This window comes from Spermophilus citellus, assembly GCF_964194105.1.
Source record: "Spermophilus citellus genome assembly, chromosome: 9".
Lineage (NCBI taxonomy): Eukaryota > Metazoa > Chordata > Mammalia > Rodentia > Sciuridae > Spermophilus > Spermophilus citellus.
In genome coordinates, this window is record NC_138191.1 from 125,143,569 (window position 1) to 125,170,029 (window position 26,461).

The following is a 26,461-nucleotide window of genomic DNA, read 5'->3' on the forward strand; positions in this document are numbered from 1 at the left end:
TGTCTTTTGTGGCATTGGTTATGGAGCGCAGGACCTTGTGCGCCAAGGGAGTGTGCTGTACTGAGCCACGCCCCAGCCCTGTGTTACATTTTTTAAAAAATATTCATTTTTTAGTTTTGGGTGGACACAATATCTTTATTTTATATTTATGTGGTACTGAGGATCGGACCCAGTGCCTCACGCATGCTAGGCGAGCGTTCTAACACTGAGCCACAACCCCAGCCCCTGTGTTAGATTTTTTTTTAAAGTTATCCTTTGTTGATAAGCACAATTTGTTGTTGCTGGGTTTGTTTTTTAATATTTTTTTATTTGTCAATGGATCTTTATTTATCTATATGTGGTGCTGAGAATTGAACCCTGTGCTTCTCACATGCTAGGCAAGTGCTCTACCACTGAGCCATGACCTCAGCCCCCCTGGGTTAGATTTTTGATCTGCATGTTTGGTTCTTGTGAGAATTTCCTTCAGCAAAAATAGTTTGTTTTTCATCTCGGATTCTTACAGCAGCTTCGCTTGGATGTGTCTGTTCTCTGCTAGTTCTGGAGTCTTATTTTTCTGGACTGTTGGGAACTGTTGAAGATGGAGGTGAAGGTTTGGGGCAGCCAGCTCGGTTCCTTCCTTTAGGGGCTCACTCTTCTGTTTTCTGTCTGACAAACATTTGATGAAGTGATTAAAAAAAAATCAGGAAGCCCAAAACAAATTCAGATAGAAAGGAAAGGTTGGATGTTAGAGGAGGGTCACGTCATGTTTATAAATTAGCTTAGAAGTATTGATCCCTTTACAAGATGGATTTTCCTGTCCAGGAGCATGACTTAGCTTCCTGTTAGTTCAAACTAAGTTTTGTGTCCTCCAGGAGTGTTTTCCCTGTCTTCATTTAGATGTTGGATATACCTTGTTAATTTTATTAAAATATCTAGTTTCTTTTTTTCTTTCTTATATGGAGTCTGTTCCCTCCCTCCCCCCCCCACATTTTTTTTTTTTTTTTTGCAGTATAGGGATTGAACCCAGGGACATTCTACCACTGAGTACATCCCCAGAACTTTTGACTTTTGATTTTGAGACAGTCTCACTAAGTTGCTGAGGCTGCCCTTGAACTTGAAAGCCTCTTACCTCAGCCTCCCAAGTTTCTGGGATTACCAGCATGCACCACCATGCCAGTCCATTATATCATATAACTAAGTATTATTTGCAAAATGAAGGTTTTTGGTTTAAAAAGATATTTTAAAAATTGTTGTGAAATAAAAGGGAACACTTCTCAACTTATCCTGCAGGACCAGTATTACACTGATACCAAAACCAGACTAAGATATCAGAAAACTATGGATGAATATTTCTTATGACTAGAGACATAATATGCCCCACAAAATACTAGAAAACCAATTCCAACAAGATTAAAAAAAAACGGATTATAAACCACACTGAAGAGGAACTTATCCCAGGAATGCAAGGCTGGTTTAGCATCCCTCAAATCAATTAAGGTAATATATCAGTAGAATCAAGGACAAATGTACTTGCCTTGAAGGTATAATGGGTTCAATCCCAAGCACTGTATTAAAAAAAAAAAAGAGAGAGAGAGAAAGGGGAAAAAAATAATAAATGACAAACATCACAAATCAAGATCATCTTAATAAATTTGAAGAAAACATTTGATAGAATTCAATACTTGTCATGATAAAAATATAAAGCAAACTAGGAATAGAAGGGAACCATTTCAACCTGATAGAGGACATTTATGAAAAATCCCAGCTTTCATCTTTTTTTAAAAAAATTGTTTTATTTATTTACTTTTATGTGGTGCTGAGGATTGAACCCAGGGCCTCACACTTAGTAGGTAAGTGCGCTGCCCCTGAGCTACAGCCCCAGCCCCAGGTTCCATCTTTTTAATGGCAAATGACCAAATGTTTTGCCCTAAAGTCAGGGAATAAGAAAAGGAGGTTTGTTTTCCGCACTCCCATTGGATACTGGGCTGGAGGGTGTAACTGGGACAAATGGCAAGAAAATGAAAGACAAGGCATCCAGATTGGAGAAGGGGATAAAACTGTATCTGCAAATGACATGATCTCGTGTATAGAAGGAATCCACTTAAAAAATTGGAATCATCTGGGCACCTTGGCACACACTTATAATCCCAGCTAGTTGGGAGGCTGAGGCAGGAGGATCGCAAGTTCAAGGCTAGCTTGGGAAATTAGTGAGACCCTGTCTCAAAACATAAAAAGGTCAGGGATGTAGCTCAGTGGTGGAGCACCCCTGGGTTCAATCCCCAGGACTGCAACAACAACAACTAAAACTAATTAGAATCAGTAAATGAGCTCCTCAGAGTTGCAGAATACAAGGTCAGTAAACCAAAATCGACTGTATTTCTTTATACTTGCAATGAACAATCTGCAAATAAAGTGAACACTTTAATTTACATCAAAATAATAAAATAGGAATAAATTAACAAAAGAAGTGCCCAATTTACATTCTGAAAACTTTAAAACATTGAAAGAAATTAAGACCTAAAGAAACAGCTGCGTCATATTCAAGAAGTGGAGGACTTACCCCTGGAAAAATGGCAGCACTCAAAGCCATCTACAAATCGACTCCATGAGACTCTCTCTCAGGAAGAAAGGGCTGGAGATGTGGCTCCATGGTTAAGCATCCGAGTTCAATTCTTGGTGCAAAAAAAGAAAAAGAAGAGAAATCTTTGTTCTTGAAAGGGCACTGTCAATAAAGAGAAAGGACAGTTTACAGAATGAGAGAAAATATTTGCAAACCATATATCTGGTAAGGTACTGTGTTTTTTTACAACCCAGTCATAAAAAAAAGACAACAAAAACCCAATTTAAGGATGGGAAAAAAGATACAAATGGATATTTCTCCAAAGAAGACACACAAATAGCCAATAAGCACATGAAAAGATGTTCAGCATCATCAACTCTTTGGAAAATGCCAGTCAAAACCACAGTGAGATACCACTTGACAACTGTTATAGTTGTGATAATGAAGACGGGAAACAAATGTTGGTAAGAATGTGGAGAAATTGGAAGCCTCATACCCTGCTGATGGGTGGGAGGCATGGTGCAGCTACTGTGGAAAACACATTGTTAACCCCCAGTGGTTAAGTATGGTGTGCCATGTGACCCAGCAGTTATGCTCAAGAGATAGGAAAATATGTCCACTTAAAAGCTTGTACAGTTGGCTGGCTCAGTGGTGCACACCTGTAATCTAGCAACTCGGGAGACTAAGGGAGGAGGACTGCAAGTTCAAAACCAGCCCCAACAACTTAGCAAGACCTTGTCTCATAAAAAATAGAAAGAGCTGGGGATGTAGCTCAGTGGTGAATTGCCCTTGAGTTAAAAAACGAAAACCAAAAAGTTTGTATACTTGAGCTGAGGCTGTAGCCCAATGGTAGAGTACTTGCCTGCATTCATAAGGCCCTGGGCTTGCTTCTCAGGATTGAAAAAAAATTGTACACTAATCTTTATAACAGCATTATTCATAACTCCAAGGGGGAAAAAACAAACAAGTTTGGGGAAACATAAAGTGTGGTACAGCCATATAATGGAATATATTTGGCGATAGAAAGGGATGACCTACCGATAGAGGCTGTAACATGGATGACCTTTGAAAACATTATGCTAAGAGAAGAAACCAGCCAGAAGAGATTCCATGTGTATGAAATGTCCAGAAGTGGCAAACCTATGTGGGCAGAAAGACTAAGAAAGATTGCTTAGGGCTGGAGGTGAGGGACTTGGGCATGACTGCACATGGGTCTGGGGTTTCTTTTTAGGGGATGAAATGCTCTAAAATTGATTGTAATGATGGTTGAACAACTTCATGGAATCGTCAGAACCACTGAATTGCACACCTTACACTTATTCGTTTAGGAGGATCTCACCATGTTGCCTTGAACTTTATCCTCCATCTCAGCCTTCTGAGTAGTGGGGACTACAGGCATGTGTCCTGACACTGGGCTTGAACTGGACTGTGGACTGTGGACAGTACATGGATTGACACATGGATTATAGCTCAATAAAGCAGTTTTAGAAATTATCAAGGCTGGCAGAGTGGCACACAGCTTTATCCCCCCCCCCACCTGGGAGACTGAGGCAAGAGGAGTGTTTGAGCCCAGGAGGTCAAGGCCAGCCTGGGCAACATAGTGAGGCCCCATCTAACAAAGAAGTCATTGTGAATGATTGTGGATGTTCAAGAAGATTTGATGATGGTGACCACGAGCACCATGTATGTTCCACTCAGCTTAGGAAGCAGAAATCAATCAGTGACAATCCCTGCTATCTGTGTCCTGCCAGGTGTCTTCCATGCTGACTAGGAGATGACAATTCCCAGCAGCTTGTGACATTGTTCTTTTTTTAAACCTCTTTGGTGGTTTATAGTTGGTGCATTATAGTTGTATGTAATGGTAGGATTGTTACATATTCGTATATGCACACTGTATAACAATATAGTTTGACCAATATCCCTCCCCAGCACATCCCCACTCCCCTCCTCTCACGCCCTGTACCCCTCCCTCCGTTTTACCAATCTCCCTTTGCTTTTCATGGGATCACCTGCCGCCTTTCTTTTCCTTTTTCCTCTCTATCTTCCACATATGAGAAAACATATGGTGCTTCACCTTTTGAGTTTGACTTGTTTCACTTAACATGATGCTGTTTTTTGTTTGTTTGTTTGTTTTTTGTTTTGGTACCAGGGATTGAACTCAGGAGTACCCTCAACTACTGAGCCATACCCCCAGCCTTATTTTGTATTTTATTTAGAGAGAGGGTCTGAGTTGCTTAGCACCTCACTGTTGCTGAGGCTGGCTTTGAACTCGAGACCCTCCTGCCTCAGCCTCCCACAGGCGTGTACCACCACACTCACCTATTTAATTTGACATGGTGTTTTCTAGTTCCCTCATTTTCCTGCAAATGACGTAGTTTCATTTTTTTTGATGGCTGAGTAAAACTCCAACATTTTCTCTATTCACTAATGGACACTTAGGCTGGTTCCATGGTTTAGCTATTGTGAATTGTGCTGCTATACACATGGGTGTGCACAGATCACTGTAGTATGATGAGTTTAATTCTTTAGGATAAATCCTGAGCAGTGGGATAGCTGGGTCACATGGGGGGGTCCATGCCTAGTCTTTTTTTTTTTAATATTTTTTTAGTTGTAGATGGACACAATACCTGTATTTGATTTATTTATTTTTATGTGGTGCTGAGGGTGGAACCCAGGGTCTCACACTTACGTGTAAGGCAAGCGCTCCACCACTGAGCCACAACCCCAGTCCCACCATGCCTAGTCTTTTGAGGAACCTCCATACTGATTTACATATTAGTTGTACTAATTTACAATCCCACCAACAGTATAAAAGTGTCCCTTTTTCTCCACATCCTCTCAGTATTTAATATTATTTGTTTTCTTGATGACTGCCATTCTTGCTAAAGTGAGATGAAATCTCAATGTAGTACTAATTTGCATTTCTCTAATTGCTAATGATGTTGGATATTTTTTTTTAAGAGAGAGGGAGAGAATTTTTTTAATATTTATTTTTTAGTTTTCAGCGGACACAACATCTTTGTTTGTATGTGGTGCTGAGGATTGAACCCAGGCCGCACGCATGCCAGGCGAGCGCGCTACCGCTTGAGCCACATCCCCAGCCCAATGTTGGATATTTTTTTGTATATTTGTGTTTTTTAAAATTTTTTTAGTTGTAGGTGGACACAGTATCTTTATTATTTATTTTTATGTGGTGCTGAGGATCAAACCTAGTGCCTCAAATGTGCTAGGAAAGTGCTCTACTACTGAGCTACAACCCCAGCCCCTCTAGTAACATTTTTTAAAAAAAACTTTTTGTAGGTGGAAAAAATTAATTTATTTATTTTTAAATGGTGCTGAGGATTGAACCCACGGCCTTACATGAGAGAGGCAGGTGCTCTATCACTGAGCTATAGCCCCAGCCCCAGCCCCCTTTTTTTTGTATATTTGTTGGCCATTTGTATTTCTTTTGAGAAGTGTCTGTTTAATTCATTTGCCCATTGATTAATTGGGTTATTTGATATTTTTGGTGTAAACGTTTTTTTTTATTTCTTTATATAGTTTAGATGTTAATCCTCTGACAGAAAAGTAGCTAGCAAAGAGTTTCTCTCTTCATATTCTTAATTGTTCCCTTTGAAGTGCAGAAGCTTTTTAATTTGATGCCTCCCCATTTATTAACTCTTGTCATATGTCCTGAGCTTTAGGGGTCCTAAAGCACAGGTCGTTGCCTGTGCCTCTATGCTGGAGTATTGACTCTACAGTTTCTTCCAGGAGTTGCATAGGGTGAGGTGGTGCACACCTATAATCCCAGAGACTCAAGAGGTTGAGGCAAGAGGATCACAAGTTCAAACCAAGCCTCAGCAACTTAGTGAGACTCTGTCTCAAAATAAAAATAAAAAGGAGGGCTGGAGATGTGGCTCAAGTGGTAGTGCACTCACCTAGCATGCATGAGGCACTGGGTTCGATTCTCAGCACCACGTAAAAATAAAAAAAAAAAAAAGATATTGTGTCCACCTAAAACTAAAAAAGAAAAAATTTAAAAATTTTAAAAAAAGACTAGGGATGTGGTTCAGTGCCTTAAGTTCAATTCCTGGTATTCCCCTCCAAACCCCTGCAAAGGGAGAGGTGGGGGGAGGAAGGAAGGGAGAGAAGGAGAGAGAAGGGTCTAGTCTCTTTCTACATACCAGTTTCCCCAGCACTTTTTGTTAAAGAGGCTGTCTTTTCTCCAGTGTATATTTTTGGCATCTTCATCTAGGATCAGATGACTGTATGTGGGTTTGTGTCTGTGTCTTCTATTCTGTACCATTGGTCTCTGTGTCTGTTTTTATTCAGTACCATGCAGTTCTTGTTACTATAGCTCTGTAGTATAATTTGAAGTCAGGTATGCCTCCAGCATTACGTTTTTTGGCTTAGAATTGCTTTAGCTATTCTGGGTCTCTTATTATTCCAAATGAATTTTAGTACTGTTTTTTTTTTCTAGTTTTGTGAAGAATGTCATTGGCATTTTGATGTGGATTGCATTGAATCTGTATATTGCGTTTGGTACAGTAGGGTCATTTAACAATATTAACTCTGCTTATCCATGGACAAGGGAGGTCTTTCTTCTGAGGGCTTCAATTTCTTTCTTCAGTGTTTTATACTTTTCATTGTAGAAATCTTTCACCTCCTTGGTTAGATTCATTCCTAGGTTTTTGGTTTTGTTTTTCAAGGTCGTGAATGGGCTTTTTTTTTTTTTTTTTTTTTTTTTTCTGGTTTCTTTCTCAACGGATTCATCCTTGGTATATAGGAAAGCTGTTAATTTTTGTGTGGTGATTTTGTAACCTGCTCCTTTATCAAATTTGTTTATTAGCTCCAGCAGGATTTGGGTGGGGTTTATTGGATCTTTTAGGATCATATAATCTTCAAACAGTGATAATTTGACTTCTTTCCTGTTTTTTCATTTGTATTTTTTGTAGTTGTAGGTGTACAGCATGTCTTTATTTTATTTGTTTAGTTTCTTATGTGGTGCTGAGGATCGAACCCAGGGCCTCACACAGGCTAGGCAAGCACTCTGCCACTGAGCTACAGCCCCAGCCCCTCTTTCCTGTTTTCCTTCCTTTTGTTTCCTTCTCTTGCTAATTGCTCTGGCTAGAATTTCAAGCACTATATTAAATAGGAGTTGAGAGTCGACATCCTTGTCTTATTCCAAATTTTATGGGAAATGCTTTCAGTTTTCCCTCATTTATTATTAAGATTGGCTTTGAGTTTTTCATACATAGCCTTTATGATTTCTTCTGTCCCTCAGTTTTTCAGTGTTTTTATCATGAATAGTTACTGAATTTTGTCAAAGGCTTTCTCTGCATCAATTGAGATGACTAAGTGGTTTTTTTGTCCTTAATTTTACTATGTGATGAAGTACATTTATTGATTTAAATAAATAATAAACCATCCTTGCATCTCTGGGAGAAAAACAACTTGGTCATGATATACAGTCTTTTTAACATGTTGTTGAATAGGATTTGCTAAAATTTTGTCAAGGATGTTTGCACCTAAGTTCCTCAGGGATGTGGACTGTAGTTTCTTTTCCTTGGTGTGCACAATGTTATTCTTTGCGAATCACCTGTACCTGCTCCTTGAGGAGTAGAGTGCATCAGGGGTCTTGGGGCTCAGGCAAAACAGGGTAGAGTTGGAATTACAGTCACCTGGGCTTAGGAGGGAAGGGAAGGGCCAGTTGTGGGGGGTGGAGACCAAACCATCTGGAATGCATCAAATTAAGGGGCAGTGTTTGTCACACCATGACAGAGCTATAGACCTGGGAAAACAAGAGCTGTGGAGTCTGAGTTTCTGCCTATTGCCACCCTTAGGAGAGTCACTTGTGTGACTCAGAGACCTCCTAGGGCTTTGGTGATGGTCGTGTTGCACATGGGTACTTCTAAAAGGCCCTGTCATGAGTGTAGGATGTGGAGTAGTGCCCGAGCTGGCAGCGGGGTTGAGAGTCAGCTTTCTGCACACTGTGGACACACCAGGTGCTCATTACCTGCTGGGTGGAGAGGCGGGAGGAGAGTATTGGATGGGTGGAGAGATCAGTGGGTGTCAGAGGAGGATGGGGGGACGGAGAGTTGGCTGGACGGTGGTGAAGGCAAGAGGCAGAGGGTGAGTGGACCAGTGACCAGTGATGAGGGCAGCTGGCAGGCCATGGACAGGGCGGCCTGCCGGCATCTTCCCCTGCTCACTACTTGTCATCATCCTTGGCTTTCAGCTTCGGGCAGCAGAAGTGGAAATCAAAGATCTGCAGTCAGAATTCCAGCTGGAGAAGATCGATTATCTGGCCACTATTCGTCGGCAGGAGCGCGACTCCATGCTCTTCCAGCAACTTCTGGAACAGGTGCAGCCCCTGATCCGAAGGGACTGCAACTACAGCAACCTGGATAGGATTCGGCGCGAATCATGCTGGGATGAGGATAGTGGCTTCTGGAAGATCCCAGAGCCCATCATCATTAAAACCAGCCTTCCAGTAGGTCAGGAGCTCAGCTGCCCCATGGACCTCCCTGCCTCCTTCACAGTTGGCCGCTGTGCAGAGAGAAAGGGAGCCTGGCCTCTCCCTGCAGGTTTTGGGTGCAACAGATGCATGACCCTGGGTACCCCACATGCTGGGCCCCTGGGAGGGTGGCATGCTCTGGAGGCCATGATGTAGGTTGGAATTCTGGCTGCACCATTCCTTGGGTGACCCCTTGGGGACTCAATGTCCTCATCTGTGACATGGGATGAATAATAGGACCTTCCTTAGAGTTGCTGAGAGGGTTATGACATGTTCAGACGTGGAAGCCTTCAAGCACTGCCTGGCATGGGGTGCGTGGTCCCTGGTGTCATTACCATTGTCATCATTGTTCCATTCCATCCCTACATCAGCCCTGCCAAGGGTGATGGTCACGACGCCTATCACACATGCAAGGAAACCAGTCTCACAGGGTGTGAGTGACTTACCAGAGCTTGAAAGCCTGGCAGTGAGCTGCAGCACTGCAGAGGGAAGCCAGCTGTTCAGGGCTTGGGCCTGGTTCAGCCTCTGCTTTGGTCGCTGACCTCCTGTGTGACTTTAGGAAGATCACTCGCTGACCTTCTCTAGGCTTCTTGACAAAATCAGGGGTTGGGTGAGATAATCTTACGGACCCATCCACCTTGGCCGAGTCTCGGAGTAAAGTCAGATTTGCTATGGCTCTCTCTCTAAAGAAAACACAAAGAGAGACAGAGAAGCCAGCAGGGGAGGGGTGAAGTAAAAGGGCTGCTCGCTGAGCTGCCAGCTTTATTGATATCCATAGGTTACATTAGCCCCGTTGGCATCATTAGAACGTATGCTCCTTGTATAAAGTTACTGTCCTGTGGGCAGGTGTAGGTGCAGGGACACATGGTGTTGTCTGAGAGAGCTCCTTTAGCCCCGGAAGCTGAGTGTCTGAGACCAAGGTTGAGGCTGATAAGACTCTAGCACAGAGCCTCCTCACCAAGGACATTACCATAGCAGCTAGGCCCTGAGCATGTATGAGTCATCTTACGGGTTCCAGGGAGAAACTGTGGAATATTCCAAGTGTGAAAAACAGGGCACCTGTTACCCTCCAGGAGTTTGCTCACCAGAGGAACGCTGCCTTGTACATCTCCACAGTCAGAATCTTTATGGCTCTCCCCATGCACAGACCTGGGGAGTCACAAGCTCCCCCTGGCCAGTGTTGGTTCAGGGCCTCACCCTCCTGTTAAAACTCCAGCTGGCTCCATTTCCCATGAGCTCTGGGCGGCAGCTGAATCTCTCCCTTCCCCCACTTCTCTCCCTTCCCCCACCCACCCATCATCCTGGAAGTGGGAGAGTGGCTTTTCTGGCATCTGAGCACTCCCAAGGACATTCCTTAGGTGGGACTGGGATGTGGCTTTTTCTAGCCCAAGCCTGGCTTGACCCCACCTCTGGGACAGTACCCCACCTGTTCCCTTCCACCATTGGCTTTTCAGCTCTTGTTTTCTCATAGCAGTTCCAACTGGGCAACAGAACAAGTCAGCCCGAAAGACCTCTGCACCTGACAACGGGGAGCCAAACATGGTAAGGCCCATGGGAGCGCGCAGGGTGGGATGGGGTCTCTGCTCCCACAGCGAAGGGGCCAGCGTTGCCACTGGGAAGGGGGCTACTTTCATCATGCCTAAGGATTGAAGCAAGGGCTGAGCATGGATCTTTTCTTTTCTTTAAATTTTTTAAGTTGTCAATGGACCTTTATTTTATTTATTTATTTATTTTATTATTTTTTTTTTGAGAGAGAGAGAGAGAGAGAGAGAGAGAGAGAGAGGATTGTTTTTAATATTTATTTTTTAGTTTTCGGCGGACACAACATCTTTGTTGGTATGTGGTGCTGAGGATCGAACCCGGGCTGCACGCATGCCAGGCGAGCGCGCTACCGCTTGAGCCACATCCCCAGCCCTATTTTATTTATTGATATGCGGCTGAGAATCTAACCCAGTACCTCACACATGCTAGGGAAGCGCTTCACCACTGAGCCACAACCCCAGACCACTGAGCCACAACCCCAGACCACTGAGCCACAACCCCAGCCTGAGCCGGGATCTTTTCTGTCACTCATTGGCACCTGGACTTCAGTCCCCTCTGGCCCTCGGTCAGGGGCACATATGCTCCAAAGGACCAGAGGAAAGGTAGACAGCTGGGGGCAGCCTGTCCTACTGGTGTCCAACAGAGGCTTGAGCCTCAACCCTAGAAGACAAATGGCACCTTCTCATTCCCTGGACCCTAGTTGGTCACCAGGGCCAAAATGGTCCTCAGAGTGCCCACGAGCAGTGGTTGGGATTCTAAAGTCATTTAATTTCATAGCTCCCATGTTTTGTAGCACAATAGTAACGTGGATCCTTATATAGCAGGAGTCACAGTCCTTTTCTGAAAAGGATCTGAAAATAAACGCTTTAGCCTTTGTTGGCCATGTGGTCTCTGTCACAACTCCTCAACTCCATCACCCTAGCACAAAACCAGAAATAGATGGTACATAAATGAATACTGTGTTCTAATAAAACTTTATCTACAAAATAGTCTATGGGCCAGATTTGCCCGTTGGCTGTCATTTGCTGACCCTTGCCTTAAGTCATTATGAACGTTTCAGAAACGCACACAGATCATACAGTTCCAGTATGTCCAGCCAGGCTCCTCTGCCTGAGCAGCACAGGGTGGCCTCTTGTGTTGGTCTGGAGCTAGACTGGCTACTTTGATGGCTTAACTTCATGGAAAAGGCAAAGTTGCTGTAAAACAAAGCAAAACATTCTCTTTTTTCCCCCTGCCTTTCTGTGTTTTTGTTGGTGCATTGTAATTGTACCAAAGAGAGGGGTGATATTTGTATTTGCACATAACAGGTTGGTCACAGTACTTCCCCTTTCTCTCCCTTTCCCCTCACCTTGGTCCCCTTCTTCTACTTTACCGGTATCCCTTCTAACATCAGTATTTTTGTTAAGTTAGTGCATCATAATCATGCATAACAGTGGGATGCATGTGGTATACTGCACATGGAAATAGCATAATTTGGTCAGTTTTGTCCCCTAGCACCTCCCCTGTCCTCTTCTGTCCCTCTAAATCCCCTTTATTCTATTGCTCTCCCTTCTAACTAATAGTGATGCGTGCATATCAGTTTTTCAGAGCAATGCAGTTTATAATAGCCAAGTTATAGAATCAGACTATATGTCAATCCAACAATGAATAAATAAAAAAAGAGCGTATAGGGCTGGTATATAGCTCAGTGGTAAAGCGCTTGCTTGCCTCACATATGTGAGGCACTGGGTTCGATCCTCAGCAGCACATTAAAAAATAAATAAAGGTATTGTGTCCATCTACAACTAAAAAAAATTTTCAAAAAATACAGTGTCTATATACAATGGAGTTTTACCCAGCCACAAAGAAGAATGAAAAGAAGAATGAAACTGAGTCATTTACTGGCAGATGGATGGAGCTGGCAAACGTGATGCCAAATGAAATAAACCAGACTCAGGAAGTCAAGGGTCAAATGTTCTCTCTCATTTGTGGAAGCTGTCATCAGTGATATCTGGGGTTCTCAAAGTAGATCCTAAAAACTTCTGTTCAGTTCACATCCACAGACTTTGCATAGCACTCTAGGTCAGGGTGTTTGGGGAGACGAACTATGCTTGTCTGAAGGAGTTTACAGTCTCACTGAGGAGCCTGTTCGTGCTGCTTGAATCCCAAGCCATGCAACTTTCCTCTAAGCTGCCTCCTTGAATCTCTCTCAAAAATGAACAGTCTTAACCTGCAACCACAAAAAGATTATGTGAAAGCACTTCTAGTTCCAAGAGACAGATGTCAAATAGTCACAAGCAGCCAGTGTGGTGGTGCATATCTATAATCCAAGTGAATGGGAGGCCAAGGCAGGAGGATCACAAGTTCAAGGCCAATCTCAGCAATTTAGCAAGAACCTGTCTTAAAAAAACAAAGAAGGCTGGGGATGTGGCTCAGTGATAGAACACTCCTGGGTTTAATCCCCAGTACCACCACTAACAAAAACAAAATAGGAAGTTTATTGGTTCATATAAGTAGACTAATTTCAGGCATGGCTGGATGTAGGGGCCCAAACTGTGAGGGTTTTATGTCTTTTCCTCTTGTTTTTGGTATGCTTTCTCCACAGCGTGGGAAAGATGGCCTGCAAACTGTTATGATCCAAAAGGAAGAGAGATCTGGTCCCTTAAAATCTCACTCTGAAGCTGGTGGAAAGGTTCTCATTAGCTCTGCCCAGGTTATGGGCCTATTCTTGGGTCAATTACTTTGTTCAGGAGGATGATGCTCTGTGATTGGCCCAGTGTGGGTCATGTGTCTGGCCCTGTAGCACAGGGCCCTGTGGATGATCACCCTACTGGGAACCTGGTGAGGGACAGAACGGAGAGAGTCAGTCTATGACAGCAGTGAGGAGTGTCTGTTCTGGGTGACGGAGAGGTCAAGATGCCAGGCACAGTGGTCATAAGGGTAGCTGCGGGCTGAGTACTCTATTCCTTGTGCGGTGGAGTTTGGGCTCTGTATCACCCTTGCCCCTGCTGGAGCTGGCAGGAGGGAACAAGGTACTCCCCATCTCAAGGGAGGGAAGGCAGGTGTGGGCCTGGCTGGAGACGACCGCCTGATCCCCAGCTGCCTGAGTTGCTCCCGGGGCTCCAGGGTCTGTGGCAGGGTGTGCTGCCATGGGCCATGGTCCCTCCAGCCCTCTGGTGCAGCCTGGGGGAGGCTCAGGCCAGCCCCACTTCACCAGGCTTCTGGAGGCTGCTGAGCCCCAGGCAGGGGGCCCAGATCAGCTCTGCGAAGATGAGGGGTCTTGACCCACTAGGATTTGACATCTCAGCAGGAGGAAGACCGCTACAAGCTGATGCTCAGTCGGAGTGACAGTGAACATATTGCCAGTAACTACTTCCGTCCCAAGCGGGCCAACCAGATCCTCAGTTCAGATCCCATGAAGAGCCTCAGTGAGTGTCCTGTGCACCTGTGCCCCCTCCCCCACACCTAGGAAAGGCATGGGGGGTGGTTCTAGAGTTGAATGGACCTGGGTTCAAAACACCTTTCCCTCCATGAGCCTTGTGTTTTTTAGCAATAAAATGAGTGGGATTAGAGGAGATGAGGTGGGGAAATAACCAAGCCAGGGCCTGGCACATAGTAGGTGCTTGGGAGAAGACTGTGTGTGGCTGGTGTCTCCCCTGCCACACAGAGGGCCCTGGCTTGGTGCTGTGGGTCGGGTCTGAGAAGGCTGCTTCACATTAGGCTGCCCAATAAACTGGTTACTCCCCAGCTTCCTTATGCCGGTGTGGCGACTTTCCCCAAATGAGGACTGACTCTCTTCAAGGACCACCACAAGGGCGCTGGCAGGGCAAGAGGGCATTACAGGTGTGCGCCACTGCGCCCGGCATGAATCCTAGTTCTATACAGAGGTTATGTAAGAGACTGAGTGGACTGAGGAGTAAGGGCAGGAGTCCGAAAGAAGGGACATGAACATCAGCGGAGTCCTCCACGTTGCAGAGGCTCCGAGAGGTGGAGTGACTTGCTCGAGGTTGCACAGCTAGGGAGTCGTGGGGCTGGGCTTTGAACCCCAGCTTGTCTGGCCTGAGAGCTCAGGCTGCCTCAGTTTGAAGCTTTAGAGCCCCTAACCCCAGCCAGATTCTTCGGATGCAGATGTAATGCTGAGATCTCAACTAGAGCAGCCTTAGAGGGTCCTGCTGCAGAGCCAGGGCCTCTGGCTGGGAGGAGAGGGCTACCCGTCCTCCACCCTGCACACCCCAGGAGCTCTCTCCACACCTGTGCGCACCAGCCCTGCCCTCTCTCCACAGCTCATCACAACTCACCACCAGGCCTCGGCTCCCCGCTCAGCAACAACTCTGCCATCCCTCTTGCCCAGGCCCCTGAAATGCCCCAGCCCCGGCCCTTCCGCCTCGAGTCCCTCGACATCCCCTTCACCAAAGCTAGGCGGAAGAAAAGCAAAAGCAACTTTGGCAGTGAGCCTCTGTGATGGCAGCTGCCCGCTACCACCTGCCTTTAGGCTCCAAGAAACTGCTGGGCGGCCCCGCCAAGGCCTCCTCCCATCTCCCCCCACAGTGACCTGGGGCCCAGGGGGGCCCTCAGTCACTATGCCTGGGGCTTGGGGCTTGGCCGGCAGAGACTGCCTCCGAGACTGCCGTCCTCCTCCTCGTCCTCCTCGGAGAGGCCTGCCCCGGCTCCGTGCACCGCATCAGTGTTCCTACCCACCCTCCCACCTTGGAGCCGGCAACTTGGGCCTACCAGTGTTGTCCTTTGCCTCGATGGCCTCAGAAGCTTCGGACCTGCCTTGGCACCTTCATCACCAGCCCCAGCATTTGGATGATGCGCGACATCTTGGTGACTGAAATTTGTGCCTCCATGTGATTTGCCCCCTTTCCAGAAGGAAGCCCTGCCCTGCAGGAGGGGCACTGGAAGAGGCCTGGAGGGCGGTTCCACTGGGCTGAGAAGGCTGCTTCACATTAGGCTGCCCAATAAACTGCCTTTTAGAATAAATCACCTCCCTGACCCTCTCTGACTACATCCCTGGGCCCTGCATCTCTGCAGCCATGGCAGCTGTCTGGAATGGGCGTTCACTGGCCCGAGATTTTAAAACCAGCAGGCTCCCTGCACCTGCAAACACAAAAGAGTATTTTTTTCTTTGGAGAGTGTCAGAGATTTCAAAGAATCTGTCACCCAGGGCCCCTTTGTGGAACTATTAATAGGACCAGGAGCTCACTCTGAAGAAGCTGGGGTGGGGTGCTTAGGTAGCCACAGAGGCAAGCCTCTGACTACACTACTCACCAGGTCAGAGACTTTAAGGGGAACAAAGAGCCTTTCTGAAGGGAGAGTGTTGGGTGGGGCAGGGCTCCCTCCTGTAAGGAAGGCAGAAGGTCCTGGAGGTTCAAGACAGGTATATGGGGAGGGTACTCCTGGTGGCAGAAGTTTCGTGAGCAAAAAGCACCAGGTGGCAACACTCAGCCCTGAGCACGGACAAGAGAGATGAAGCTGTAGCGATGAGGTCAGGTGCAGACTCGAGGTGAAGAAAAAACCTTCAGGTGTCCTGAGCTGTGGCAGGGGTAGGCTAGGGAGGGCAGGAGGAGACTCCACTTGGGGTAGAGCCAGAAGGAATGAAGAGGAGGAGCGTCTGCTAGGGAAATGCATGGGGGAGGAGAGGCTAAAAGGGAAGGAATGTTCATGTCTTCTGGAACTAGGTGGAGCTCTTTCAGAGAATTTGAGCGTTTCTAGTCATGGTGGCTGGTAGGTGTCTTTAGACTTAAAAGGTTGGGTTTGAGGGGGTGCTGGGCAAGTCTAGTCAAGTTAACCCTGTATTATATATAGCTCTGGGCAAAACATATCAAATGATGACCATGCCTACATATAGTACCCAGAAGAATCTGAATCAACGGTTAAGGCAACAAGGAAGACAGAAACAAGCCTCCTCATCCCATTCCAGTCAATTCCAGTCATCCATGGGACATCTACGGGCCCAAGTGGAGACTCAGTGTTTTCAGCAAAAGTGGCCTTTGGGTTCCTGAAGAGTGACCTAGACAAAAGCTAGTGTGTGTGTGTGTGTAGGGGGGGGGGGCTAATAATGTACTGCCCGGTGGCTGTGACCTTAAAAGTCAATGAAAAGGGGTGGGGTTCTGGCTCAGTGGTGGAGCACTTGCCTTGCACAAGTGAGGCACTGGGTTCGATCCTCAGCACCACATAAAAATAAAGATATTGTATACATCTATGAAAAGCAAGTGAAGCTACGGGGTTTATTTTATTTTTTTTTTCCTCGCCAATGGCTTGACCCCTGGGACGGAGATGGGCAGGCAGGAGCTCGCAGTTCCCCTGACCTCGACCTTATCCCTCCTTAATCCGTCCCTGCTCTCTAGCCTCTCCTTCTAGAGGTTTGGGAGATGGGCCTCCCGGTCTGCCCTAGACTGGTGAGGACCAAGGAAGGGGCCAAGTGCCCCACTCCCCGTCCGGGACAATACCTCTTCGAAAAGGACCACACTGCGCCAGAACCCGGCCCTGGACTAGCGGCGGAGCCTGACTGAGCGGAGCCAAAGGGCGATCGGCATTGATTGGTGGCGGCTACAGAGCTGTCTCTTCAGTATTGAACCTTTTCCTCTTGGGAGGCGGGGCCTCAAGTCCCTTCTACCAATAGCATGTAAGGGGTCCGCCTCCGACTAGGGCACTTCCGGAAATGCTCCGGGCTTCTTACCGTCAAAGTCGCAGCTGTTGATGCCCGGCCGGGAGTATCTAGATCACTTCCGGTTGGTACTCCACGGCCACGAGTCGCGATTGGTCGGCTGTAGACGGGACCTTTCCGGTGTCCAGGTGTGGGTTCTTTGGCTGAAAGAAGAAAATGGAGCCGTGCACGGCGGCCCGTGCTTGGTCTCTCTTATGGCTGCTGCTACCCTTGCTTGGCTCGGTCTGCGCCAGCGGCCCCCGAACTCTAGTGTTGCTGGATAACCTCAACTTGCGGGAGACGCACTCGCTTTTCTTCCGGAGCCTGAAAGGTTTGAGAGCGGGGACCGAGGGGACGGCGCGTGAGAGTCAGGGCTGGGAAGGACGCCCGAGCCTGAGGGCATCACCATGCTCCCTGACACCCACTTTTCTGGAGCAGGCGCCCAGGTGCGGCCTGCCGCCTGGAGTGGCTCGCGATATCTGCACAGGGGGGTTGGTTCCCTTTGCGTCCTGTCTGCCGTAGTTGATGCTGTTTTTTTTTTTTTTTTTTCCCTCGTCCAGATCGGGACTTTGAACTCACATTCAAGACCGCCGATGACCCCAGCCTGTCCCTCATTAAGTACGGGGAGTTCCTCTATGATAATCTCATCATCTTCTCCCCCTCGGTAGAAGGTAAGGGCCGCGCGTCGCCGGGATTCAGGACCCCGGACTGATCCATTGCTTTCTTCTGATTCTTGGGCAGGTTCAGGGTCTGGGGATGGGTTGCCAGCCCTGGCACTGCTGCTGCCAAGAGAAGAGAAAATGCTAATTTCTAACCTGGGCACAATTAAGGGTTGCGGGGTCAAGTGTTGCCATAGACCGTGGAACTCGGGCCCTGCTCCTCTGCAGAGAAGGACGTTTTTTTTTCTGCAAAGAGTCTGATAGAATGAAGAATGCCTGATGGAGTTTGCCTGTGTGGAAAGAGGGGTTGCATGTTATTAGTATGGATTAGTGTAAAGAGGCATTGTGAAGATTGGTAGTTGACCTTAACCTCCAGCTGAGAAAAAGCCTTAGCAATTAGGCTCCTACCCATTTGATAGCAGCTGGATATGTTCAGAGGCTTAGCAGAGGGCTAATTGTTGAACAGAATCTTCAAATTATCTAATAGAATATCTTCACTATTCTATTAATAGAATATCTTCTTCAAATTATTCCTGGAGCAGGCCCCCAGGCCCCTTATACTTCACTATTCCTATTTTAGGAGGCAATCTATTCCATCACTGTATAATTCTGTTACAAAGTTACATTAAACTGCAACTTGTATCTTTCTACTGTGTTTGGCGAGGGAGATTCCCAGCCTTCCCCAGGGCCTTAGAAAACAAATCTGGTGCTTATCTTGCTGAAAAACAGTTTTCACATGGTCATAGCCTACTTAGGTGTTTCTTCTAATATCCCCAGTTTTTTTGGCCAGGCTTGTTTTGGTGAGAATGCTAGTGATTCCCTTCTTTATTTGCTTCTGTCTTTTCCTTGAAGGACTCATGTTACCCCTGTTTGCACTACCATGTACCCTGCAACCCTCCCTCCCTTCAGTTGATGAAGCTTAGGACATCTTTTGCTTTGTTGACAGCTACTTTGTTTTCTGTAGTTCACATGTGATTGGGTTCTACCAAATCCCTTAAGTATTTTTCTCCAAAGGCCTGTCACTCACTATCTTGCTTCCCATTGCTCTGCAACACATGCCATTGGAACTGGCTTTTTGGAGACGAGGGTAGTTGGGTGGATGTGACCCGGGCTCTTTAAGTTAAGATCTTCAAATGAGAGGGCAGTTGGACTGGATCTGTCAGCAGAGTGATGGTTGTCTGCGTTTCTGCTGTATTTGGGACTTTGAAATATACACAGTCCAGTGGTTGGATAGTCCAGTGGTGAAATAATAAGGATAGAGCCTGCCCTTGGGAAGTTCTTTCAGTCTGTGTTTGAGAAAATAAAGATTGGAAATGAATTACCAAACCTTGTGTCAGGATTTAAGGTGGAGTGAAAAAGCTGTCAAGTTGTGCTTTTGGAGAGACTGGGAAGGAAAGGAGCAGTGGGGAGATGGATTGGAGAACATCGGGAAAGGGAGGTGGGAGAGATGCCACCAGCCTCAGATAGTATTTCTCGGGTTAGTCACTTGCGTATCTCCTTCCTGCTTTCTAGCACATTCCATGTCACTGTACTAATAAACCAACAATGAACCCGGTATCACCAGTGCAAATGGAAAGCCAGTGTCAGGTAGATGCTAACTGTGAATAGATAGACTAGAACCAGTGCTGGTAACTTCTATCGTGTATTGTTGCCTGCTACAGGTTCTCTCCTCAGAAAGGAGATTAGCAAGTATAGAGGAATTCTAATGCTGGTATCAAACTTAAGAAAAAGCTTGGAAAATAAATGGGAAGACAGTAACTTTGTGAGATTTAGCATTATTTAAAGCACTGTCCACACATCACTATTGTCAGCTTTTTGATCCTGGTGAGTGGGTCCCACACCAGCAGATGCTGCTGCAGGAAGTCCTCTCAGGCACTCTTAGGGAGAAGGCTCATACTGCTTAGGGTCCAAGGTATAAGTTTGGCCCTGCTCTGGGTCCTTCTGCAGTCAGTAACCACATTAGCTCCGCCAGGTTGCAAACCTGGGCTGGCTCCCTTGTCCATGCACCAGTGGCTCCCGCCCCATATGGAATTAGGAGATTCCCAGGTCACGTGCGGTAGCGGCTCAGGGGAATGACACAGGCTGCCGGCAGCACTGGATTCCTGCTCTGTAGATGGGAGGTGGGCTCAGAAAGGTGCAGGGGTTTGCCTTGTTTAAGCCCAGGCTGCCTCAGTTTCAAAGCAGGTGTTCAGTGTGTCCTAGGCCTCTACCCACTAGAGGCCAGCAGCTACTTCACTGCTATTGTGATAATCACAAATGCCTTCTAGACAGTGCTCTGAGGGGTACGGTCACCCTAGGTTGAAAGCCTCTTCTATACCAAGAAGCTGTTTTGGAATTGTCTGGGGCTCTTTCTGGCCTTTGTAGGAGAGTGGCTAGATGGCTTTATACCTGTGATAAGAGGCAGCATCCCCAAGAACAGAGTACTCTTTATACTTGAAGGTGAGGTGCTTTTTAATTTTTTCAGAGTCAGAAAAGGGGGCTGTTCCATGCAGACCTTCACAGAGGCCTTTCATGGACTCCTTCCTGTCCCCATGCCTAGTGGATGTCTAACAGACAAACTTCAATGTCTGGTCTTAGTAAATTGGCACTTTCATCCTTCCAGTTGCTTGGGCTCCTTGGGACTGTCCTTAATCCCTCTCTTTGGGTGGCAGCCACAGGCACCCCCTCAAGGCCCCTGTGGTTTACCTTCATGCCCATGGGAAGACCCCACCCCCACCCTGCACTCTGCTGTACTACCTCTGTGTGGCCTGGAAGCACTCATCACAGTCTGGGCTTCATGGTGGCCTCCTAACCTGTCACATTTCCACCCTCACTCCCTTCGCCTGGTCCCCACACAGCCACCAGGACCATCCTGAGAAAGCACAAGTGAAGTCACATAGGTCTTCTCAGAATCCTCCCGTGGCTCCCACTGCCAAAGCCCTCACGTGCGAGGCGAGTGCTCTACCGCTGAGCCACAACCCCAGCCCGAAAGGCAGTATTTCTAAGTGAAAGTTATATGTGACCTGAAATATGGTGCCCCGCTTGACATCCTTAGTCCCCAAACATTAGTAGATGTTTGACTGTTTCATCTAAACCTTTAAAAGTTCATGAATCTGAGGTGTTACTTGACTTGACTGAATCTTGACTTTTGGGAAATGAGGGCTCTTTTTCCAGATGGGGCACGGCAGCCCTGTCTTTCATTCTGGGCCCACTGGGGGTCCCATGTTGATGGATTGTGGCTGGTCTACAGGAGACCCCCACTCCTACCCTGAGTGTCAGGGAGCAGAGCCTGGTTACTGTGTCTGATGTTTTCTTTCAGATTTTGGAGGCAACATCAATGTGGAGACCATCAGTGCATTTATCGACGGGGGAGGCAGTGTCCTGGTAGCTGCCAGTTCAGACATAGGTAAGTTGGACCTGGGAAATTCTGGTGCTTTCCTCCATTCTCCAGGGAGCTTGGAAAGCTTCACAAATGGAAGCTGTCAAGTTGGCATTCTCTGGGTGGGCCTTGGCCAGCAGTCAGTGAGGGGGCTGCAGGCTGCTGGGTGCTCAGGCCCTCCTGTGCTTTGCTGTGACCAGACAGTGAGATTCAGGGCTTGAAGGATTAGAAACCCTGGCTGGGCTTTTTTCATTGTTGGCTTTGTTTTGGGGACTGTCCCTTAGAGAAGGCCCAGATATCTAATTGATTTTTGCCTTGTTTTTTTTTTTTTTTTCCTTCTTTGAAGTACTAGGAATGGATCCCAGGGCCCCAAATTTCAGAGGTGCCTAGAAGTAGGGAGAGAGTTGCATCCTTAGTCCCCTGTGCTGATCACCCAGCTTCAGCATTCCTGGGCAGTCTGACAATGTTTTTTTTTGTTTTTGGTGCTGGTACCAGGGCGTTTTACCACTCAGCTATATCCCCAGCCTTTTTTTTTTTTTTTTTTTTTTTTTTGAGACAGGCTCTCATAAGTTACTGAGATTGGCTTCAGACTTTTGATCCTCCTGCCTCAGCCTCCCGAGTACTGACATATTTTAAAAGTATGTTCCTTGTAATGGGGCATGACAAGGACTGGAGAAACCTGTCAACCCAGGTTCTTCACGTCAGGCTTGGTTTCAGAGGGGTTTTTTGTCATTGTGTGTTTGTGGAAGGAGACCAGGTCGTGGTTTTGTTCCATCAGTTCAGAGTGTGATCCCTGGAGGCAGAGGCTGGCCTGATGCAGCTGCAGGGCACTGGTGTTGACCAGTGATGAGTGAGTCATGGGGAAACCATGACCCTGTTTGGCTTGAGCCCACTGTAAGGGCTCAGGCAGGCATCTCTTGGGTCTTTGCAGGTGACCCTCTCCGAGAGCTGGGCAGTGAGTGTGGAATTGAGTTTGATGAGGAGAAAACAGCTGTCATCGACCATCATAACTATGATGTCTCAGACCTCGGCCAGGTAATCGGGCCCACTGCCTTCTAGACTTCTGGCATGGATGGCAAAGCTCTGCTCAGCCTAAAGACAAGAGGGAGCTAGAGGGACTCCCTGGCCCGAGGAACCTTTTCTGGACACCTCTCTTTCCCTCTGCTCTGTAGCACACGCTCATCGTGGCTGACACTGAGAACCTGCTGAAGGCCCCAACCATTGTTGGGAAATCGTCTCTAAATCCCATCCTCTTTCGAGGAGTTGGGTGAGTGAGCAGGAAGAGGCCTGTAGAAACCTGGGGAAGGAAGGGTCACTTGGTTTTGGAGAAGCTAAACCAAATTTGTGATTATTTGGGGGTGTTCCTTCCCCCAGCAGATGTGGGTGGGATTAATTTCTTATTGTAGCGAGAAGAGAGCTAAGTGTTTGGCTTTTGAGAGAGAAGGATCCATCCTGGGAAGAAGTGGCCCTGGCGATCCCTCGTCCTTTGGGCTCATTCCTGGGTCAGTGTCGGGCTGCTCTTCGTTCCTTCTGCAGGATGGTGGCGGATCCCGACAATCCTTTGGTCCTGGACATCCTGACGGGCTCGTCTACCTCTTACTCCTTCTTCCCAGATAAACCCATTACCCAGGTAAGGACCTTTGCAGCCTTGACCTTCCGCCTCTTGGGCCCGGTGGCAAAGCACTTTCTTATTGGAAAATAAAAACGATGCTGGAGGCACGCTTGCTGAGGGGACAGGGTGGAAGGAAGGGCGCGTGGGCAGAAGTGGTGTGCTCTCGGGTTCCTCCCTCAGATGAGGACACAGCCACTTAGGTGTCCAGCCTGTTGTCCTCTTGCTCTGGTGGCTTTGGCTTCACCTTGGCAGTGTGTGGGTGACTACCTCCATCTATTCCCAGTACCCCCACGCGGTGGGGAAGAACACCCTGCTGATTGCCGGGCTTCAGGCCAGGAACAACGCCCGGGTCGTCTTCAGCGGCTCCCTCGACTTCTTCAGCGATGCCTTCTTCAACTCGGCAGTGCAGAAGGCCACGCCTGGTGCCCAGAGGTGGGGCTCCCCGGGGCGCTCGCACGTGGTCTGGGAGGTGCAGGTTGTTTGTGTGGAGAAGCCTATGTGCTGTCTGGGGCTCTGGAATTCTTTGAAGATGACTTGGTTGCTTACATTGCTGCGGTTGGCACTCCACACCTCTCATGGTCCTGGGGAGCTATTTGGAGACCAGCATTCCTTTAGAGATTTGTGTATTTATGGTGTAGGTGATGCCCAGGGCATCTGCATCTCTTCATTCTTCTGATTTTGTTTAACCATGGCTCCTGAGAGCATGAGGCTACGCACAGAGCCTTGCTTAGTGTGCCGTCTTGGTGACCAGGGTAGCCTGTCCCATCACGCACCACCAGGAAGAAGTTGGTCCCGGGCGCCAGCCTCTCCTTTTCCTTCCTGCAGGTACTCCCAGACAGGCAACTATGAGCTAGCTGTGGCCCTGTCCCGCTGGGTGTTCAAGGAGGAGGGTGTTCTCCGTGTAGGACCTGTGTCCCATCATCGGGTGGGCGAGACAGCCCCACCCAATGCCTACACAGTCACTGATTTAGTGGTAAGAGGGGGCGGGGGCGGGGGCCCCGGGCCCAAAGTTTTGGCCAGATTGAGTCACTTTGACTCAGAAGCATTTGTGGGTCATTTTGGTGCCTGGGGCTCGGGGGCATAAAGTAGGATGAAGACATTCACCTCTGTCCCTAAGGTTGTCAGTCTAGGTGTGGGGCCTGCACTAACCCATGTCTAGCAGAAGGCCTTGTTTTGAAGATTGTGTGTCACCATGGGAGGGGGCCGCGCCACTTCACTGCCCGGGAAGTCAGGTTTATAAGGAAACGGCATTTCAGTTGGCTTTTAGGATGAGTTTGTCAGGCAAGAGAAGCAAAGCAAGGCATGAGGACAGTGACAGAGCCTGCGCATCTGGGAATGGAAAGGGCCTCCATGGATGGTCGACGTCCATGGCCAGGGATTCTGTGCCGAGCACCTTGGTCAGGCAGAGGTGCTGTGGGGCACTGGCCCTGCTGAGGAGCGCAGGACGGTGGAGGGACTCCCACGAGCTGCAGGACTCGGGAGCTCCCTGCCGTGGTGGGAGGGCAGGAGTCACGGGCAGCACTGCCTGCAGGTGTGGCACCCTGCAGCCCCTGGCAGCCCCGGCTGACCCAGCCTTTCCTCTCAGGAGTACAGCATCGTGATTGAGCAGCTCTCCAATGGCAGGTGGGTCCCTTTTGATGGTGACGACATTCAGCTGGAGTTTGTTCGCATAGATCCTTTCGTGAGGACCTTCTTGAAGAGGAAAGGTAGGCAGTTCCTGCCAGAGAAGGCTGCAGGGGGCAGCCCACACCTGTGCTAGCCTCCATGAGGCCTGGCAGAGAAACACTCCGGTAAACCCCTGGTGTCGCTTCTTCCCCAGGTGGCAAATACAGCGTCCAGTTTAAGTTGCCCGATGTGTACGGTGTGTTCCAGTTTAAAGTGGATTACAACCGACTGGGCTACACCCACCTGTACTCTTCCACTCAGGTATGCACAGCGGGCAGTCCCTGTCTTCAGCCAGCAATTCCCTGCCTAGGCCTCCAGTGGCCAGGGACTGCCACCTCTGTCCTGTTGCAGGTGTCAGTGAGGCCACTCCAGCACACGCAGTATGAGCGCTTCATCCCCTCGGCCTATCCCTACTATGCCAGTGCCTTCTCCATGATGGCGGGGCTCTTCATCTTCAGCATCGTCTTCTTACACATGAAGGAGAAGGAGAAGTCTGACTGAGGGGCCAGAGCCCGGGACTCTGCAGCGGAGAGCGGAGGGTTTTTACCAGGGCGGGTTGGTGATCTCGTTTTGTTTGTTTTGTTCTGAAGCCGTGGGAAACGGCACAGCCTTACCTCAGTCGGGGGTGCAGCGTTGAGTACCGGGGGAGGGGCCAGAGAATCATTTTTTATGCATTTTTTCCACCTTGAATTGTGGTGTTTTTCATATGTGCAGTCACTCCCATTTCTAAAATAAAGAGAACTGTGGCCCCCACACTTTTCCTGCCCGAGCCTGCTTTGCTCTCACGCATCCCTAGATGCCCACTAATAAGTGGCTCCTTTTAGTTTTGCCAAGACTCAACTAGGAAGTGATCCTAACTTCTCCTCAAAGGGTAAAATAAAGTTGTTAATACAGATGCTGGACTAAAAAAAATTAGTACCTTGGGTGAAAAGAACCTTAAATATATATTCACCTCGCTGAAGGCTATAACTTTAAAAGCATGTGTCTAAGCGGGTACAGCAGCACACATCCATAATTGCAGTCACTCAGGAGGTTGAGGCAGGAGGCTCCCCAGCTCAGTGGTAGCATGCCCCTGGTTCAGTCCCTAGTACCACACACAAAAAGTGTGTGCAGTTAAATGTGGAATCTCTTCCCCAATGTTATGTGTCCACAAAATTTTCCCATCAGGGTGTAAGACTCATTCAGAAAGCGAAATATTGAGTTCAGCACGTACATACTCTGCATTGTAAATTTGTATTTAATATCTCAGAAATGCTAGTCAAAAGGGAAATCAACAAGTTTAAGATGCCACACTGTTAATTTCCATTTCATCAGTGATCTTGGCAATGTTAGATTAACTCAGTAGCTAGAGGAACACGGGAAAGGCTTTCTCTGTGCACTCCAGAGCTGGTCCAGAAGGGGCACCTCACTTTCATGTTTTTTTGTGCTGACCCCTGAATATACTGACCATGCAGATGTCTGCCTCAGCCCAGGTGGCACATACCAACTGGTGCCAGGCCCCCCTCCAGAAGAACCACAGTCCATCCTCAGCACTAAGGGCAAATGTCACAAATTCTGCCACCCCCGCCACTGCCTTGGCCTGGATCCTCCATGCTGCCGAGCACAGGTCTGATCTCCCTCAGCCCAGAATCCTCCTACAGACCCGCTGGGCCATCACTTTGAGAGGTCTGTGAGGCCAGAAAAGGGCCTTAAGGTTGGACTTCTTGGTGAATAACGACAGAGTAGGGTGACACTGCATGATTCATGCAGTGAATCATGGATTCATGCAGGGAATCTCACATCGTCTTTATCACCGATACAGAGGGACCTCGCTGTCGGGAAGCATGCTTTGTAGAGTGAGCCCTATGAGTTCACCAGACCAGGCCTGGCAACTGGCCTGTGGGCCAATCTGGTGACACATGAAAATCAAATTCCAGTGTCCATAAATAAAGCCCTAACAGAACAGTCCCATTTGGTGGTTAT

General features: G+C 47.8%; 2 protein-coding genes and 1 long non-coding RNA gene across 6 annotated transcripts in view; 2 read left to right on the forward strand and 1 right to left on the reverse strand.

The window, feature by feature from the left end:
• KIF17 (kinesin family member 17) overlaps positions 1 to 16,495 on the forward strand; it is a 45,362-nt gene extending 28,867 nt beyond the window's left edge. Inside the window, exons 12-15 of one of the 2 annotated variants that reach the window (XM_081306250.1) lie at positions 8,757 to 9,015; positions 10,507 to 10,577; positions 13,864 to 13,984; positions 14,840 to 16,495. In XM_081306250.1, the coding sequence (XP_081162376.1) occupies positions 8,757 to 9,015; positions 10,507 to 10,577; positions 13,864 to 13,984; positions 14,840 to 15,018 (630 nt within the window). In that variant the 3' untranslated portion in view covers positions 15,019 to 16,495. The remainder of the gene's footprint in view (positions 1 to 8,756; positions 9,016 to 10,506; positions 10,578 to 13,863; positions 13,985 to 14,839) is intronic. The other variant, XM_081306251.1, reaches the window with a different exon arrangement.
• On the reverse strand, positions 58 to 17,346 carry LOC308655879. Of its 3 annotated transcripts, XR_014023527.1 has the most exons (5): positions 17,239 to 17,346; positions 9,482 to 9,718; positions 2,540 to 2,651; positions 1,514 to 1,544; positions 58 to 641 (listed from the first exon to the last, which is right to left on the reverse strand). It is a non-coding gene; the product is annotated as an uncharacterized lncRNA (long non-coding RNA). The 3 variants fall into 3 exon arrangements; XR_014023528.1 differs by lacking the exon at positions 17,239 to 17,346 and having other exon boundaries at positions 9,482 to 10,648; XR_014023529.1 differs by lacking the exon at positions 17,239 to 17,346 and having other exon boundaries at positions 2,540 to 2,701; positions 9,482 to 10,648.
• Positions 17,248 to 26,035, forward strand: DDOST (dolichyl-diphosphooligosaccharide--protein glycosyltransferase non-catalytic subunit). The gene is made up of 11 exons (XM_081306262.1): positions 17,248 to 17,536; positions 17,766 to 17,876; positions 21,163 to 21,249; positions 22,154 to 22,257; positions 22,395 to 22,489; positions 22,759 to 22,852; positions 23,118 to 23,266; positions 23,660 to 23,807; positions 24,420 to 24,540; positions 24,654 to 24,760; positions 24,851 to 26,035. The coding sequence occupies exons 1-11, from the start codon at positions 17,383 to 17,385 to the stop codon at positions 24,998 to 25,000; spliced, it is 1,320 nt and encodes a 439-aa protein (XP_081162388.1). The 5' UTR covers positions 17,248 to 17,382; the 3' UTR covers positions 25,001 to 26,035.
• Positions 26,036 to 26,461: the final 426 nt, after the last annotated feature.